General features: G+C 51.6%; 1 protein-coding gene across 3 annotated transcripts in view; it reads left to right on the top strand.

Annotated features, from left to right (window-relative positions):
- The window catches only part of Znf423 (zinc finger protein 423), a 301,081-nt gene that overhangs the window by 163,908 nt on the left and 118,559 nt on the right, over positions 1-18,614 (top strand). For all 3 annotated transcript variants that reach the window (XM_021220031.1, XM_029532533.1, XM_029532534.1), the window contains one exon: positions 13,337-16,551. In XM_021220031.1, the coding sequence (XP_021075690.1) occupies positions 13,337-16,551 (3,215 nt within the window). The remainder of the gene's footprint in view (positions 1-13,336; positions 16,552-18,614) is intronic.

The following is an 18,614-nucleotide window of genomic DNA, read 5'->3' as shown; positions in this document are numbered from 1 at the left end:
TATCAGTGTGACTAAGAGCATCTTGATACCCTCTCCTGTCATCGCAGGCCATCACATCATCTCCATGTTTTATAGAAAGTCTATGACGAATCTACCAGGTCTTCATATCCCAATTTAAGAACGTCCTGCCTCTCAAAATGCCTTTCCATGCTTGCATGATCCTGTCTGTGGCTGGCACTGTCTGGTAACGTGGACTTCCCTAGGGAAAGTTCTGTCCAGCTTTCCAGTTGAAACTCAGCACGGTCAAGGCTCTGCAGAGCCCCAGGGACACTGGACTGCTCTACCCTCTGAAGATCCAAGTGAATGGGAAGTGAGGAACTGCAGCCTGATAGATTCACACAGGGAATCTTTGGGATGCTGGGGCAGTGGCAGAACTGGGCTCTGAGCAGCAGGTTGGGTTGCATGACCAGTAGAGGGCATCCTTAGTGGGCAGCATCCCCCAGACACAGGAGCTGTACAACTGAAGCAGTCTCAGCTAAGGTTTTCTACGTGGAGGTCATTTCTGTCAAGTGCCAGGGAACTCGGGTCGTGGCCCTTTCTGCGTCCCTCATTTCTAAGCTGTAAACTGGGTCCCTAGGGAAAGTGGTCATTGCCCAGGGTGGCAGTGAAGGTTTACATAGCACTATGCTAGTCAGAAAGGGATCAGTATAACCATGCTCCAAACTCAAAAGTGTGCAAGGGACACAGCATCCTTATACAGACAAGCAGTTTATTGAGGCTAAGAGGGGAGACACCAATAGAGGGCAGATGCCATTGGAGAGGGCTTCCTGGAGGCAGTGTCTCGGAGGACAGCTTGTGTTAGCCAAGACAGAGCAGCAGAGGCCTCCCGAGACATAGCCACCCCCTTCTCTAAAGAGGACAAAGAACATCTGCCCCCTCCATCACCTCAGGGGGCACAGTTCTGCCTGCTGTATACTTGTCCAAGGAGCTGGTGCAAGGCTCACCCACATGCCTCCCACAGCTTCTGTGGGTTTCTGGACGGTGTTTCTGACTTCTGTTGCTTGGACTTAAGCATGGGTAGAATGCCGTGCGAGCATGTCTAATCTCAACTGGAGGACTGTTTTCTCATGGAAAGCTTCACCTATACTTAACTGCTTGAAATTGTTCTGGGTACCAGTTAGACTTTTACTTCCACTCTTCCTTCCAGCGACTGGAGAAAGTATGTGGCTGATGTTTAATCAGAGTTGAATTTTCCTCCCTTCTTTCTTTCCTTTCTTCCCTCCTCCTCCTCGTCTTCCCTCCCTCTCCCCTCTCTTTCTCTCCCTTCCTCCCTCTCTCCTCTCCTTCCCTTCCCTTCCCTTCCCTTTCCTTTCCTTTCCTTCCTTCCTTCCTTCCTTCCTTCCTTCCTTCCTTCCTTCCTTCCTTCCCTCCCTCCCTCCCTCCCTCCCTCCCTCCCTCCCTCCCTCCCTTCCTTCCTTCCTTCCTTCCTTCCTTCCCTCTTTCTTTCTGTGACTCTAGAGACATGAGAGAGTGAGACCCTTTTGGAGGTTCCTTCTGGGGAGAGACGCCAGGTGGCTCTGAATTTGAGCTTATCTGGGATGGGGGTATGGGAGCTGTCTCCAGAGTGTCAGTTTAAGTCCCCTCCTGCCTGCCTGCTTTGCTAAGAGCTTCTGTGTCTGGAGAACCCAATGCCGCGTTAAATATATGGATTATCCAAAAATTTTCTGCAGCAATAGGGTGAGTTATTATTGATTCACAGAGCACGACAAAACATCGCTGCATGAATTAGCAAACAGCTGTTTCTAATTTGAGTTTAGAACGGTACACAGAGGAACTTGTTTCTCTGTTCACTCCTTTCATTTATAATGAATTTTAATCACCGCTACAGGTGAGAAAAATGTAGAAACAAGCTTGTATCTTGTGGAAGAAACAAAGGAGAGACAGATGCTAACAGATTTCCAGTCTGTGATAAAAGGGATGTTTTGGTACACTTTACATGTAATTAGAGCGCAGCTGTCTACAGTCCCAGGTCCATGAATGTGGCCGAATGTGGGCTCTGCCGATCTCCGAAGGGAGCGAAGAAAAACAGTGATTCAAGCTGAAAGCACGCTGTTTTTTTTCTATAGTCAGCAGGGCACCCTGTGCACAGCTTCTTGAAGCTCATGGCAATGACCTAACAGGGTGCTGGCTCCTTGTGCAAGCAAGCAGAGCAGTGAGGGTTTGCAAGGAGCCCTGGACTCTTGAGTGCTCAGTCTCTGGGGGAGCCATCTCCCTCGCTGGCAGGGTAGATTGAGAGAGTCTCCTCTTTAACAAGTTTGACCAAGGCCACCTCTGAAGTGAAGTGACAAGTACTGTTGCTTTTTCCTTGTCTATTTAATTTCTGCAATACTATGGAAATGAGATTGTGATTACAATATCAGTGCTAAGTAAAGTTGTCTAAGGACTGGTGCAGCCAGTGTGTTCTGCCAGGTCGGACCTTTCAAGACACAGACACTGCTGACTTCTGCCTTGCTCTATGAGTCTGGGGGTCTTGGGAATGGTAGCTCCTGGTTTGCCATACAGGGTGGATGGTGGACAAGCCAATGCAGGGCTGCTGGGGCCTTGACTTTGCCGTCAGTCATGAGTGTGTTGGGCTGGGTGGTCTCAAAAGTCCCTCTCAGATGATATCCTGGGCTTGCAACATCAGGGCTCTCTCTCACTTCTACAGATGTCATTTCTTTTGCCTTGAAAACCAGCCCCTGTAGGTCCTCGTGGTCCTCACCTCAGTTCCTCTCGGCTAGCTAGCCATCATGACTCAGGGAAATAATCTCCCTCAATGTCTCTCGGCCATTGAAGCTGCCAAAGCTTCCTCTCCGCTACATGGTCGTCTTATGGTGAATTGGCATCCCTCAACAGTGGTTCTTGTACCCCTTACAGAGCACTGATCATGGGAAACATTTCACAAACACTCAATTTATCTGTAGAGTAGCTGTAATTAAGGCTGTTAACGCCCCATTGTACGGAGGAGAAAACTGAGTTTTATCCGTAGAACTATGTCAGGGTAATGAACTTGAATAAGGCGGCATGAATGGGATTCGGTGGATCCAGAGTGGGGTCATCCCAGTTGCTATGGCTGGTCATCTGATGGGAAATACAAATGCTTTCTGGGTCTCGGCCACAGAACCAAAGTGGGGAACTTCTTGGGTTCCTGCATGCCAGGAAGCAAGTGTCCTTGCTCAGAAGGGAAGACGTGACTCCTCTGTACCATGGGCGTGCCTCTAGGGTTTTCCAGCCTCCTCCAGGGATGGCCAGGAGTGAAGGTGGACTTTTGAAAATCATTGAGAAGTGATGATTTGTAAATGCATTGATCCTCCCAAAATGCCCAATAACTGTGTGACCCGCAGAACACCTGGTGGGAGGGGCTAAGGTGACCTGTGGTCTTCCTGCTCAGAATGCCATTTCTACTGCTTCAGCTGGCCCAAAGTCACCTTAGCGTTAGTGTACCTCTCTTGAGTCTTTCATCCACAACCACCTATGAATATGAAGAGGGACAGTGGCTAGGTGGGAAGCGGGTTTTCTCCTGGGATGACGAGAAGCTTGGCAGCCATTGAGCTCCTTACAGAATGCCCGCAGAAGCAAATGCACCACCACTAGATGGCATTGCCTTGGATGGTGTTGCTGTCACTCCATGGTGCGTTTCAGATGGGCACTAGCTGCCTAAGCTACCCCAGCCTCGGCCTCCTTTTCTTTCTTTTATTTTCCATGATTGTCTTGCTTATATGTATGTATGAATACTACATGCGTGTAAGGTAACCAAGGAGGCCAGAAGAGGGTATAGGAACTCCTAGAACGGGAGTTACAGATGGTTGTGAGCCACCCCCATGTGGGTACTGGAAACCAAACCCAGGCCCTTCACAAGAGCAGCAAGTGCTCTAACCACTGAGCATTCTCCAATGGTTTTTCTTTCGCCAAACTTTGAAACACAAATACGTGAACCGCTCTGTAAGGCAGTGATTTTATTATTCCATCCTACAGAGCATTAGAGAGGTGTAATAGCTTGCCCAGGATCACACAGCTTATGAGCCATGGCACTTCTTGGTCCAGGGCAAGCCTGTGTTAGTACAGAGCTCTGCTCTCTCCCTACAGTTGTCTTTTGTTTCTTTATTTTATTTTATTTTATTTTTTGAGACAGGTCTCAGGGAGTAGTCTTGGCTATCCCAAATTTCCAATATAGACCAGAGCGACCTTGAGCTTGCAGAGGTCCATCTGTCTCCGTCTTCCAAGGGCTGGGATTAAATGTTTTTGTTTCTTTAAGCTTGACTCTTTGGAATGAACCTTATTCAAGTTCTGCTTCTTTTAAGCTGCCCTTGATGGCACCTATTTGGTGTTTTATGATGTTCTGGCAACCCCAGAGATGGCAGGAAAAGGGAGTGCCTGGCAGTGGCCATCATTCTGTTGAGGGACCGAAGGGTCTCGGGGCTGTGTGCTCAGGTGTACCTGTGTGGTGAGGCAGAGGTGAGACTCCCATCCTCTGATGATGAGAGCGCTTTCCCCAGATTTCAAAGGCTGCTGACCTCTGCGTGCCCATCTCCACCCCAAGAGACTCTCACCCCGAGGCTCGAGAATGGTCCCTGCCTTTCCTTGCAGCAGCCCCATTGGGGACAATGATGACACCATATCCAGAAAAACTCTGAACTCCCCCGGGAAGGGATGGGCAAGTTGTAGTTGCAGCTTTCTTTGCCGAAAACATAATTCTAACTCACGATGTCAAGGGGACCAAGTTGGCCACGGTAGCCTTGTGGGTTGCTCAGATGACCTCTTAGCTGTGCGAATTTCTTTCCTGGGGTGGGCATCCTGAGAGTAAGGCTTCTGTACAAGATACCCCAATCTATGGGTTTAGGGAAATGAAATCATAACCTCTGACACGGAAGGCATCTTTTCTTTTCCTTTTCTCTCCTTTCTCTTCCTTTTGGAATATTTATTTTTAATCAGCCACAAGTTGTTTTAGAATGTCAACAGATAATAACAGATAAATAGAGATTGGGTAGATATCACTAGAGAAACCCAAGGGTGCTAGGTACCTTCTACACCCAAGAAACCTAGAATATAAAGCAGGCTCAACAAAATGTCCTGAATGGAAAATACACCCAGACTGGGAGGGAACACAGAGCAGAGATACCTACTGTTGGACTGTCCTGTAATCAGAGCAGACTTTTAACAACTGATTGTACGGTAAGAGCTGTCGAGGCTTTTAGAGACATGATTATCTGGGTCTGTCTTTTAAGAGAGCTAAGAAAACAGCAAGAGAGGGAATCCTTACGTATGAGTCTAAGGTGCCAGGTCTGAGCCTGGTCCAGTAGTGATCTCATACTTGATAGCTCATGGCTCTGCCCTCTGGATTTAAGCTTCCACCCTCTGAGTCATTCTTTCCATCTACAAAAGGTAGCACATGTTTTCAGCTGAGCAGTTCTGCCCTCGTGGGTCCCGCTTGTAGGACCCTGGGTGTGTGGTGGATGCCTTTCATCCTGTATTCTCCTTCCCTGGTGGGCTAACCTGGCAGTGTTTCTGCTGGTATAAAAATTTCAAGACCCTTGTGGCTATCCTGTGTACTTCATGGGGAATTGCTCTTTTAGATGGGAGGCTCCTTCTGTAGCAACTTCTAGAGAATTCTGTCTCTGCCTTCGGGTTCTGTTGCGATGGCTTGAGGACAGTGCTCCTAGATCTCCCAGACACTGTTTTGTACAGCGGAACTCTAAGAATCACACCCTTCATCTCTTAAAAGTGTCCCGTGTGAGTCAACACTAACCTCTTGATTGTCTTGAGATGCTAGCAAAAAAAAAAACGCACAGCCACACCCTTGACCATTCCGCTGGAATATCGCTTTCCTAAAACAAGGGTCACATGGTCCTTTTACAACAAGAGAATTTCCCAAGGATGCTTCCTGGTTCCTTTTGAACAGTTCTGCCTTTGGTCTCTCTCTTTCCTTTCTTACTGTAAGCTTCGAGAAGAAACCAGGAAACACCTCCCACATTCTGCTCGGAAATCGAGATAAATCCCATGTTTTCCCATCGGAGGCTCTTCCTCCCAGAAAGAGGTGGGACACTCCCCCGTCTCTGTGTAGCCGGCATCCTTCTCCTTCAGTTTCTGAGAGCACAGAGCCTCATGTATAAGAAGCTCTAGGATGCCAGCCCCTGGCTCACGCTGTGTTAGGCTTTGGTCAAAGGTGATTTTAGTTTCCAGGAAAATACTACTTTCTTCTTCCCAAGTCTGCACCAGGGGTCATCAATATCAGTATTTCAGTTAACCTGCATACAGCTACCTGCCCCTTTATAAAGATTTTTTTTTTTCACTCTCCTGACCGTTGTCCAGCTCCTGAGTGACTTTCCTACCACCATGTGTTTGCTCTTGGGGCACCCCACTGCTGCCCCCTACCCCACTGCTGCCCCCCAGATCTGTACTGTTTCTCATTGCCACTGTAACAAATCTTCATGTACACTGTAACTTAAAACAATACAAAGTCACCCATGGTTCTGGTGGTCAGGAGTCTGACAGACAGGAAGGGCAAAGGTCAAGGTGATGGCAGAGAACTGTTGCCATTCATAGAGTCACCACATTCATCACTTGTGTGTCTTCAACCCCAGCAACAATGGATAGGCTCGTACAGCTTCTGGCTCTACTTCTGCTTCCCCTTTCCACAAAGACCCAGTGACTCCAGAGGCCTCACCCAGATCATCCTGAATCATCTCTGTATGTTAAGGTAGTCAGCACGCCAGGTTACACGTGCTGTGGAAGTCTCACCGCTGTATGTTCTAGGAGTTCAGATATCAATAGTCTGGGGCGTTTGCTTTTGCCTAACACCATGTCCCAGTTTGGTTCCATTCAGTTTCTGTAGGCAGCCGACTTTGCTGCTTTCATGGGTGTTTGACAGCAGCCCCTAGTCTAGTGTTCTTCACCCACCACCATTGCCCAGGTTCCGGTCATGACTTGGATGGTTCCATCTGCCTAAGATGTCATAGCTGCCTCCTTCAGATTTAACATGACCATGGACACCATGAAGTGGAGCAAAAATGACTGTAATGACACACGGAAGACCTTGACTTGAGTCATGGTGAAGAAACAGAGCAAGATAGGTGACATTAGGTCCATGGAAAAGGAGCTGTTAACATTTCTTCTTGGAGTGGGATATCACAAGACCCTTCCTAGAGACTCCAGTCTCTATTCCTTCCTGTCCTAACTGTGCATAATCCTAGGGACAGTCAACAGATGTCATTAGTCACGTGTGCTCCAGAAAGCAGCCCAGTGCAGTCATTTATAAGCCAACTTGGACTCGATGACATTTTTCTTTGGTCTAGACGATTTTTTTTTTTTTTTTTTTTTTGAGTTTACCCGGTGTACTGGCTAATTATTGTCAACTTGACACAAGCTGGGGTTATCACAGAGAAAGGAGCTTCAGGTGAGGAAATGCCTCCATGAGATCCAGCCATAAGGTATTTTCTCAACTAGCGATCAAGGATGGGAGGACCCATTGTGGGTGGTGCCATCCCTGGGCTGGTAGTCTTGGGTTCTATAAGAAAGCAAGCTGAACAAGCCAGGGGAAGCAAGCCAGTAAGTAACACCCCTCCATGGCCTCTGCATCAGCTCCTGGCTCCAAGTTCCTGACCTGCTCCAGTTCCAGTCCTGACTTCCTTTGGTGATGACCAGCAATGTGGAAAGTGTAAGCTGAATAAACCCTTTCCTCCCCAACTTGCTTCTTGGTCATGATGTTTGTGCAGGAATCGAAACCCTGACTAAGACACCCAGGAAAGCCACAAAACACCTAAGGTTGTATGTCCGGAGCTTTGGGCTTTTGGGGACCTTGCATTGCTGATTGATGGAAGCTATTCCAGGAAAGGGCTTCAGCTGGCCCAGTGTCCCCCCCCCCGCCCCCCACGGTACAGGGGTGTTGTCAGTTCAGGCACCAGCTACTCCAACCTCTGAGCATCAGGGCCAGTGACGCCCAGGTTCATGTGCTCCCGTGGCCTGGAAGGAAGGCACGAACATGCCCAGATGCCCCGTGCGGCGCTACCTCCTTTTTTGTCTGGAAAACCACTTATTTCAGTCCTGAGGCAGTCACCTCCGAGGGAAGCAGTTTATGTGTGCCTTCCAGCTCAGGCATGTAGGTCTTGCTTGCTTTGGGAAGTGCCGACAGCTGTGCTCTCCTGAGCATCCAGGTAGCTTCGTGTGTGTGCTGAGGGCGGCTCCCTCCCAGCAGCTGAGTTTGGAGCGGACCCGGCTGGGACCTCAGTGCAACTGCACAAGATTTTTTTCATGTCCTTTTGTCTTTGCACTGACAGCAGGATTTGGGGTGGGGGGGGGACCCTGCCTTGTAGCTCCGTGAGTGTGGGTACTACCTTTCTTAGAGGAGGAACGCGGGAAGAAGACCTTTTGGTCCAATTGTGCAGTGTCCTGAGACCACTCCATTCCCACACTCCTTTGTCCATCTCCAATTGACTTCATTTTTTAATCACATGGATGGAACTTCTCAGCCCAGCAGTACCCTAGCGACCCAGAGCTTCCTAGGATTCAGCTGTATTCCTCTTATTTCTGAAGCATGGTTCCCACCCCACCCCACCCCACCCCCCGACACACACCTAAAATTCCGTTCAGGGCTATCTCTTTATCTCGGGGATGGAGAGTCACGTTTTCTGGCAGAATCTTTACTTTTGGCTTACTCTTGTGGGTCCTAGGCCTGGGCTACCCTGTCTCCTAGGTCCTAGCACATCTATAGCCGCTCCCTGACGTTCTCTGACGGGAGGAGCTATGAACCTTGCCCCCTGCCCTCCTGGGTGGCTGGTCCATGCGACCTGCCACTGTCAGGTACATTTGTTGCAGCCTTGGCCTGTTGCAGCTGCTTTGGTCATATCCTGCTTGGGATCCACTTGCTTATATTGCAGATATATTCAAAAGTCCAGTTAATTATTTTGTACTTGATTGAACTTCCATCAAAATTTCCTCCTCTTTTATGCTGTGTGTGTGTGTGTGTGTGTGTGTGTGTGTGTGTGTGTGTGTCTTCCAGCATACAGTAGAAGTCCCCTAGAAATCTCCCTTCCCGGCCTTGGCCGGCTTAGTCATTTTAAAATGAATTTAATCTCCATTTTAAAAGTAATTTTTCTCCTCATTTTGTCATAGTTCTTTGACTGTGCTTATTCTAAAGGAGGGAGCAGCTGAAGGGCTGGCATTTGTCACTCTATCTCTCATCTCAGCATTGTGGCTGAAGCCACCAATTGAACAGGATTAAGTGGGTTTGTTTTCTGGCTCTCTTGCCTGGCAGCTGGGTTGCACCGGGCAAGGCAGACTTTCTGTGCTTCCTTTTCATCTTCTGTAAATGGAAGTGAAGTACTAATACACATAGCTCAGTGGACTGTTGGAGACTACATTAATGCATGGAAAGTCCTAGAACGATGCATGCTTGGTACCCAGAAAACCCTCACTTGTAGATGTTTAGATAACTGGGCAATTGCGCCTTTCCTTGAACCTGTTTGTTGCTGAACCCTGGAATGTTCACATGGAAAGGGACCTTGTGAACCCCTTCGGCTGTTTCCACTCTCCCCCCTTCCCTTTCTGCACTCCTGCCAGAGGATGTGTGCTCCTGCTGCCTATGGGTAGTTATGCTTACTCAGGGGTGGTCACACTCGTGCATGGGAGGTCACACTCGTGCATGGAAAGTGCTAACAATGTTTGAGGGGTGTTTCTTACTGTGGGGAGCTGGAGTCTCCCCTTCCGCTGCCGATGCCTCTGTGGATCCAGTGGAGCCTTGGCCCCTGCTTATCTCTCTGGTTTTCTTCCGGTACCCTTGGCTAGATGCCCCCAGTGCAAAATGTACTTGGAGCAGGTGGGAGGGGAGGCTCTGGGGCCAAGTGATTTTTGAATAACAGGCTGTAAGCAGGGTGGCCAGTTTGGGACTTCGTATGTCAACATGCCCCTTTTCCTTGATTGAGCCTTTTCACTTTAAGGAGCCTTATTTTCATTTAAATTCAGATGATTGCAGTCTCAGCAGTTGCTTGGTTTATTGGTAGAGAATAATACACCTCCCTTTAGTTTTGAAACTTGTTTGCCGAAAATAAAGCCAAGCCGCCAGCCCCACGTTGAACTTTCAGTACCTTGGCACAACTGGGCAGATCTTGATTCCCTTTGTGGAGGTGGTGTTGGCCTAGGCTTGTGTCAGCCTAGGATGGGATACTGCAAGATCAGGAGATGCAGGGACCAACCTTGTGGAGCATCCAGCTTTGTGTGGTGAACAGGTTCCTCAGGTCTGAGTCCCGGAATCTCCATCCCAAACATGGGGTGCTCCTGGCGACCGCCAGATACGGATGTTGTGACGACTAGAAGATTCACTGAGCTAACAGACATGTAGAGTGCTGGCATGCGGGACGTGAGTGATAAATGCAGCTGCTAAAATTAGTGCTAGTGCTACTAATTAGAATTAATTATTATTATTGGCAAAATACTGCTTTTGTTTAGCGGCTCTATAGAAGTATAATTTGCACTCTGTAACACACACTTTCTTCAGAATACAGTTCAGCACCTCTGTAGGTAGCCCATGGAACCGTGTGGTCCTTTGTAGGTAGGGCTAAGTCCACGCTCATTTTCTCAGCAGACTTTGCTTGCCCACTGTGTCCGCTTTCCACCCCAGGCAGTCCTGAGCGGATCCATGCCAGCAGAACTCTAGTGGGTTTCATATTAATTTACCCATGTGCCTCTCACAGTGGATCTTCTTTTCTAGATAAACTTAGTGAGTCTCAGAGGCTGGGAAGATCACCCATGGATTGGTTGAGTTGGAGGAGCTTGGAAGGCCGGGGCCATTGGTTGGCATGAAGGTTTTAGGAACCAAGGACTTCAGTAAACACGATGGCTCAGGCTTGTCCCAGGGGAATAGCACCTTCCTGGTTTTACCTTCCTGGTTGTTCATTTTCTCCACCCATCGGCCATTTAGGGGGCTTTTCTCGGCGTTGGCCTCTCGCTGAAATCTATACCCTGAGTGATTCCTGCTTATCTCTTGAGGGAGGACTAGAAGGAGAATGTGTCATGTCAGCTTTGCACGTGTGGCCTCTCCTCCTTACCTGCGGCAATGTCCGCTCAGTTGCCTGCCACTCAAGGAAGCCGGCCTGGGAAAGTGAAGGGTCCTGCTGTCAGCCCGGGCACTGACAGTTCATATTTTGTCAGGATTCCGTTTCTGGGATCCACCTCAGTTTCTCCATATGTAAAGCAGAATTGCCCTGGCTCTCACCTCCCCTGAGATGACGAGGAAAGCGCTTTGTAAGGGCCCAGCACACGGGCGTTTGAGCATTTCTGAAGATTTGTGGTAGCTTGAGTGTTTCTGAGCTACGATATCAAAATAACCTAAAGCTAGTTGAGCCTGGCCAGTGGACAGAGGCCAAGCAAGTCCTAGCTCCATCCACCTCTTCCCTTGGGTCCCTTTGTCTGTGCCCCTCAGAGCCCAGCTGGCAAAGGCTGGGAATTAATAGGCAAGGGATAAGGCACCTCCCGCTGCGCCTAATCTAGGAAGCTGGTAGCGGCTGCGTCCTTCCCGGCCAAAGGGCCTGTAATGTGAGGCCCCCAGGAGAGAAGGTGCCCTCACTCCAGGAGGGCGTTCCTAAGGGTGCTGGGCTTTAGAGCTGAGGAGGCTGCCGGAAGCCACAGAGGAGCAGGAGCTTTGGAGAGCACTCTCCATCAGGCGGAGCTGGACCCTTGTGCCAGCTGGGGTAACACTTCATGTTTTGGAGGCAGGGGTTGGGGGTGGGCACTGGGGGCCTGTCCAGCGCTAGTTATGAGGGACTCTCTAGCCAGGTCTTCTTATCCTTGAAATAAGCTCTTGTGGTGGGCAGGAACCACAGTGAAACTACAGAGAGACTTCCAGGGGGAACCCTGAGTCTGTGACGGTGTAGTGTGTGTGTGTGCGTGTGTGTGTCTAAGGTATGTGTTTAGACATAAGTGTACGGCATTTATAATGTGATTGTTGTGTATCTCTGATATGGCATACACACACGTAACACAGCAAAGGTAAGTCTGCCCGTGAACTAGAGTGTGTGTGTGTGTGTGTGTGTGTGTGTGTGTGTAATTGTGTGAGCATATGCTGGGTGTGTGGCTCTCTGTCCTTTTCTCTTCCTGTGGGTGGGGAACAACTTGTGTGAGATTTTTTTTTTTTTTTTTTCCTGAGGACTCAGCTGGCTGGCTAGAGACTGGCAGTGTGGCCAGGGGCCCTAGTCTCTTTCCTTGGGGTCACAAGACAAGGTCAGCGCAGCCGAATCTGGGCTTTTGTTTGTCTCTCCCCTGCCCGCAGCAGCCTGCGGTCTGTTTCATTCATTATTAAGTTTTAAATCCACTCGATGAGAAACTTGAGCCTCCGAACGCCTTCCCGCTCTGTCCAGCCCCTGCTGTGCTTTGCGGACTTCCCTGGCTTTACTTGCTGTGTCCTGAGTACTTTTGTTTTCCCAGAAATGGCCAACCCCGAGGGTTTGTTTAGCTTCCCTCAGAGGTTAGAAGGGCCAGAGAAGTCCCGCAAGTCTCTGGAGAGCATAGAGTCCCTTACATGGAGAGAGTGCCTGCTAGTCGTGGGCTCTGGCTTTTGGTGGCCCTGGTGGCCCTGGCTGCCCAGTCCATTCTTATGGCTACCACCTGGGCTCCTGGGTGAGTAGGGTGAAGCCAGGGTTGGAAACAAAGAGGGAAAGTCCTTGGGGACGCTGGCTGGGCACCTCAGGTCTTCCTTTCCGCCTGCAACTTGCTTCATTTGCATACTGGAGTCTGATGTTTGGAGCCCTGCAATTTTACACCCCTTGTGTATCGTCTATTACCAGAAATAGCAGTTTCCCACTTCATCAGTACCCCATCCATGAATATGGTGGGGCTGTTAAAATAAAGGGTATTTTCTGTTCTTGCTAAATTTTGCCTGTGCCCCAAGGACCAATAGGATTTCCCTTAAGGCTGTCGGCTGGGGAATGGGGGGCTAGGGGCTGAGGGTTGATGGAAGTTGACTCCCAGATGTGGTTGGAATTAGGGGACTTGGATTCCTTTTGGCTTGTGGGACTGATGGTCTGTGTGGTCATTTCCGGTGACTTTGTACAGGCTGCCCCCACCCCCACCCCCAAGGGAAGTGGCTGAGAGCTGTGCCTCTGATGAGGGTGTACTACATCCAGTCAGGTTGAGGCAGGTGTCACTGCGAAAAAGGACATTTCCCTTGGGTGCTCTGCCACCCCTCTGCCGTGTGTCCTCTGTGGATGGGAAGGTCTGTGTGTCCACTTACTTCCGGTTACTCCTCCCCTGCAGCAGTTGGCCAGCTGTACAGACAGCCTCAGCGAGAGCCGAGGAGAAGCTGGCTCTGTCCTTGCTTCCCAGCGGCCCTGGGAATCGCCTCTAATCTCTGCTCTGCCTTCCCCTGCAGATGGTGATGACGACCCACAGCTCTCCTGGGTGGCTTCATCTCCCTCCAGCAAGGATGTTGCGTCACCCACGCAGATGATCGGAGATGGCTGTGACCTCGGCCTCGGTGAGGAGGAAGGCGGCACCGGCCTGCCCTACCCTTGCCAGTTCTGCGACAAGTCCTTCATCCGCCTGAGCTACTTGAAGAGGCACGAGCAGATCCACAGCGACAAGCTGCCGTTCAAATGTACCTTCTGCAGTCGCCTCTTCAAACACAAGAGGAGCCGAGACCGGCACGTCAAGCTGCACACGGGCGACAAGAAGTACCACTGCCACGAGTGCGAGGCGGCTTTCTCCCGCAGTGACCACCTCAAGATCCACCTGAAAACCCACAGCTCCAGCAAGCCGTTCAAGTGCAGCGTGTGCAAGCGCGGCTTCTCCTCCACCAGCTCCCTGCAGAGCCACATGCAGGCCCACAAGAAGAACAAGGAACACCTGGCCAAGTCGGAGAAGGAAGCCAAGAAGGACGACTTCATGTGCGACTACTGCGAGGACACCTTTAGCCAGACAGAGGAGCTGGAGAAGCACGTGCTCACCCTCCACCCACAGCTCTCAGAGAAGGCGGACCTACAGTGTATCCACTGCCCGGAGGTCTTTGTTGATGAGAGCACACTGCTTGCCCACATCCACCAAGCCCACGCCAACCAGAAACACAAGTGCCCTATGTGCCCTGAGCAGTTCTCCTCTGTGGAGGGTGTGTACTGCCACCTGGACAGCCACCGGCAGCCCGACTCCAGTAACCACAGCGTCAGCCCTGACCCTGTGCTGGGCAGTGTGGCTTCCATGAGCAGTGCTACACCTGACTCCAGCGCCTCTGTGGAGCGCGGGTCCACGCCAGACTCCACTTTGAAGCCGCTGAGGGGGCAGAAGAAGATGCGGGATGATGGGCAGAGCTGGCCCAAGGTCGTCTACAGCTGCCCCTATTGTTCTAAGCGGGACTTTACCAGCCTGGCTGTGCTAGAGATTCATCTGAAGACCATCCATGCGGATAAACCTCAGCAGAGTCACACGTGTCAGATCTGCCTCGACTCCATGCCCACGCTCTACAACCTCAATGAGCACGTGCGCAAGCTGCACAAGAGCCACGCCTACCCCGTCATGCAATTTGGCAACATCTCCGCCTTCCACTGCAACTACTGCCCCGAGATGTTTGCTGACATCAACAGCCTGCAGGAGCACATTCGAGTCTCGCATTGTGGCCCCAACGCCAACCCCCCTGATGGGAATAATGCTTTCTTCTGCAACCAGTGCTCCATGGGCTTCCTCACCGAGTCCTCCCTCACAGAGCACATCCAACAGGCGCACTGCAGTGTGGGGAGCACCAAGCTGGAGTCCCCTGTTGTCCAGCCCACACAGTCCTTCATGGAGGTCTACTCCTGCCCTTATTGTACCAACTCCCCTATCTTTGGCTCCATCCTGAAGCTCACGAAGCACATCAAAGAGAACCACAAGAACATCCCACTGGCACACAGCAAGAAGTCCAAGGCAGAGCAGAGTCCTGTCTCCTCCGACGTCGAGGTGTCTTCCCCGAAACGACAGCGCCTGTCGGGGAGCGCCAACTCCATCTCTAATGGCGAGTACCCCTGCAATCAATGCGACCTCAAGTTCTCCAACTTCGAGAGCTTCCAGACCCACCTGAAGCTGCACCTGGAGCTGCTGCTTCGGAAGCAGGCTTGCCCCCAGTGCAAAGAGGACTTCGACTCGCAGGAGTCCCTCCTGCAGCATCTGACGGTGCATTACATGACCACGTCCACCCACTACGTGTGCGAGAGCTGTGACAAGCAGTTCTCCTCGGTGGACGACCTGCAGAAGCACTTGCTGGACATGCACACCTTTGTGCTATACCACTGCACCCTGTGCCAGGAGGTCTTTGACTCCAAGGTGTCCATCCAGGTGCACCTGGCCGTGAAGCACAGCAACGAGAAGAAGATGTACCGCTGCACCGCCTGCAACTGGGACTTCCGCAAGGAGGCCGACCTACAGGTGCACGTCAAACACAGCCACCTGGGCAACCCGGCCAAGGCCCACAAGTGCATCTTCTGCGGCGAGACCTTCAGCACCGAGGTGGAGCTGCAGTGCCACATCACCACCCACAGCAAGAAGTACAACTGCAGGTTCTGCAGCAAGGCCTTCCACGCCGTCACCCTGCTGGAGAAGCACCTGCGGGAGAAACACTGCGTGTTCGACACGGCCGCGGAGAACGGCACGGCCAACGGGGTGCCCCCCACCTCCACCAAGAAGGCAGAGCCTGCTGACCTGCAGGGCATGCTGCTCAAGAATCCTGAGGCGCCAAACAGCCACGAGGCCAGTGAGGATGACGTGGACGCGTCGGAGCCCATGTACGGCTGTGACATCTGCGGTGCTGCCTACACCATGGAGGTGTTGCTGCAGAACCACCGCCTCCGGGATCACAACATCCGACCTGGCGAGGACGATGGCTCACGTAAGAAGGCGGAATTCATAAAGGGCAGCCACAAGTGTAACGTGTGCTCTCGGACTTTCTTCTCGGAGAACGGGCTCCGGGAACACCTGCAGACTCACCGGGGCCCTGCCAAGCACTACATGTGTCCCATCTGTGGCGAACGCTTCCCCTCGCTGCTGACTCTCACCGAGCACAAGGTGACCCACAGCAAGAGTCTGGACACGGGCACCTGTCGCATCTGCAAAATGCCCTTGCAGAGTGAGGAGGAGTTCATTGAGCATTGCCAGATGCACCCCGACTTGCGGAACTCCCTCACCGGCTTCCGCTGTGTGGTCTGTATGCAGACTGTCACCTCGACGCTGGAACTCAAGATCCACGGCACCTTTCACATGCAGAAGCTGGCTGGCAGCTCAGCTGCCTCCTCCCCCAATGGCCAGGGACTGCAGAAGCTCTACAAGTGCGCCCTGTGCCTCAAAGAGTTCCGTAGCAAGCAGGACCTGGTCAGGCTCGATGTCAATGGGCTGCCCTATGGCCTGTGTGCCGGCTGCATGGCCCGGAGTGCCAATGGACAGGTGGGTGGCCTGGCCCCACCCGAACCTGCTGACCGGCCCTGTGCCGGCCTCCGCTGCCCTGAATGTAACGTGAAGTTTGAGAGTGCTGAGGACCTGGAGAGCCACATGCAGGTGGACCACCGTGATCTTACACCAGAGACCAGTGGGCCCCGGAAAGGAGCCCAGACGTCGCCAGTGCCCCGGGTAAGTGTAGCCTAACAATCATTCCCGACCTGTCCTCTTTGGGAACCGGTGGGTATCATATAGGTAAAACTCCTGCGCGTGTGCTTCCTGGAGGTAGGTCTTATAGCAACCCGGAGAGGCAGCACTGCCCCTGTGAGTTAGGCACATCTGCTCTGCCCTGCCCATCCTCAGTTTGAGCCTCTGTTATCACGTTTTTTTCTCCCAGCTGTGCGACATAGATACATGTTTTGCCTCTCTGGGTCTGGTTTGTCAAGAGCTCACCTGTGTTATGGGACTAATGACCACATCCTGACTTCCTAAAGTTGTTGTGAGGGGCCAGGGACATGCAGGGAAAGTGCTCAGCATAGTGGTTAATACCTGGTCAACATTGCTTGCTTTGTGTGATAACTGGTATCTTTGCTATTGAGCGATTCACTTCACAGCTCTGGATTCTCAACACAGATGTTAGTGGTATCAGATATGCCTGAGATTTAGATAGAACCAGGCATTGGTTGGGGTTTGAATATACTTGCCACGACCTCTGCATCACAGGTAGCGTCAAGATAGCTTATGGTATGGGGAAGGCCCTTGACATGGCGTGGTAGTTTGATTTGATTATTACCAATCATTTGATGCAGTTGTCTAATTTGTCTGGAGCACCCCTTATATTTGGAGGTGCCTGAGCGCCAGGAGTGGATCCCACCTTTTGAGACTTATATACCCAGGAGAGCCACAAGCTTATCACGTATTGCTGCGATCGGGGCAGAGGAAGTGTGGGCTACCGCTGACTCCACCAAGGCCTTGGTTTTAAGTTGGTGAGCACCTGAGGCGGTTTCAGCCTGCGTGGCCTTGGGTGTGAGACAGCCGGGGCCAGAAATCCCTGCCACATCTATGTTGTGTTTCCAGATGGAGGACATATCACGTAGGTCTCAAGGGTAGCTCTCCCTGGAGGGTTGCTGCGGGAGCCATTGATAGGGAAGCAGGATGTGGAAAGCACCTGCCACAGGCGCTTGCTGGAGTGTGGGTGTGTTTGTTGAGGGTGTTTTCTCTCAGGATAGGCACCCAGAGTCTGGCTGAAGAGGAGAGGGAGAGGGCTGGAGAGAATGAAGGGACATCCCTCAGAGGATGTTCTCTTGCCCATGAGTGTTGTGGGTGGGCCTGGTGAAGGCCAGTGAGCCCATGGGACCTGCCTAGAGACACCTGGCTGAGGGAAGCATACCCAAAGAGAGAGAAGTGTGAGCAGTGTTGGAAATTGGGGAACCAGAGGCCTCTCTCTGGAGGCTTGGGCACCCCCTTTATCTTTTGAACAGGCACGGCCGGGCACCTCTCAGAGATCCAGAGCATGGACACTGGTCTTGCTGCTCAGCTCTGCCCCCCTGAGCCTTGGATGGCCAGGACACTGCGGCTAGTTCTGGAGAATATGGGGCTCTAGAGGTGTATGTGGGGGGCATAGAGCATAGGGGGTGGCTCTTATGCCATCGTGTGCTGGTCACTTGTCATCTGAGCGCCCCCTCCATCAGTCCTCTTCACAAAGGACATGAGCACAGGTTGGTGAGGTTGGCTACCCAGGCCTTAGCTGCCAAGTGCCAGAGGCAGGATTTGAACTCCTACTGCTCACATGTTCTTGATGACAATCTCCCCAGCCCCTCTATGGCCCCTCCAGCCTGCATGGGGATGCAGCTAGCAAGAATGGAATTCAGGGCAGTCCTGTTCTTCTTCTATAGGGCAGTGTGGCTGGGCTCCTCTTGCCCTTCCTGGGTGCACCCCTGCCTGGATTATCCACCTGTTTCAGCCCCTCCCACCATTGTCCAGACGCCAGGAGGCTGCTCTTGGCAACTCCAAATCCTGAGCTCCTGGAACTTCCTCCTCCCCAGTCTGCCCTGCATTGAACACCTCTCTTGGAAAACCACTATTACATGAAGGGATCTCTCTTGGCCCCCAGCAACAGGGTTGGTCTCCACAACAAGCAAGAGTCTGACTGTGAGGCCTCTGTTTTGGTCGAGACTCAGACTCAGAGATGAATTGATGTTCTCCCCCCCACCCCCGTTCATAAGTAATAACAACATCAATTCATCTCTAGCTAA

Source organism: Mus pahari, chromosome 20 (genome assembly GCF_900095145.1).
Source record: "Mus pahari chromosome 20, PAHARI_EIJ_v1.1, whole genome shotgun sequence".
NCBI classification, from domain to species: Eukaryota; Metazoa; Chordata; class Mammalia; order Rodentia; family Muridae; genus Mus; species Mus pahari.
Note: the sequence above shows the minus strand (reverse complement) of the source record. Positions and strands in the feature narration are given on the sequence as shown.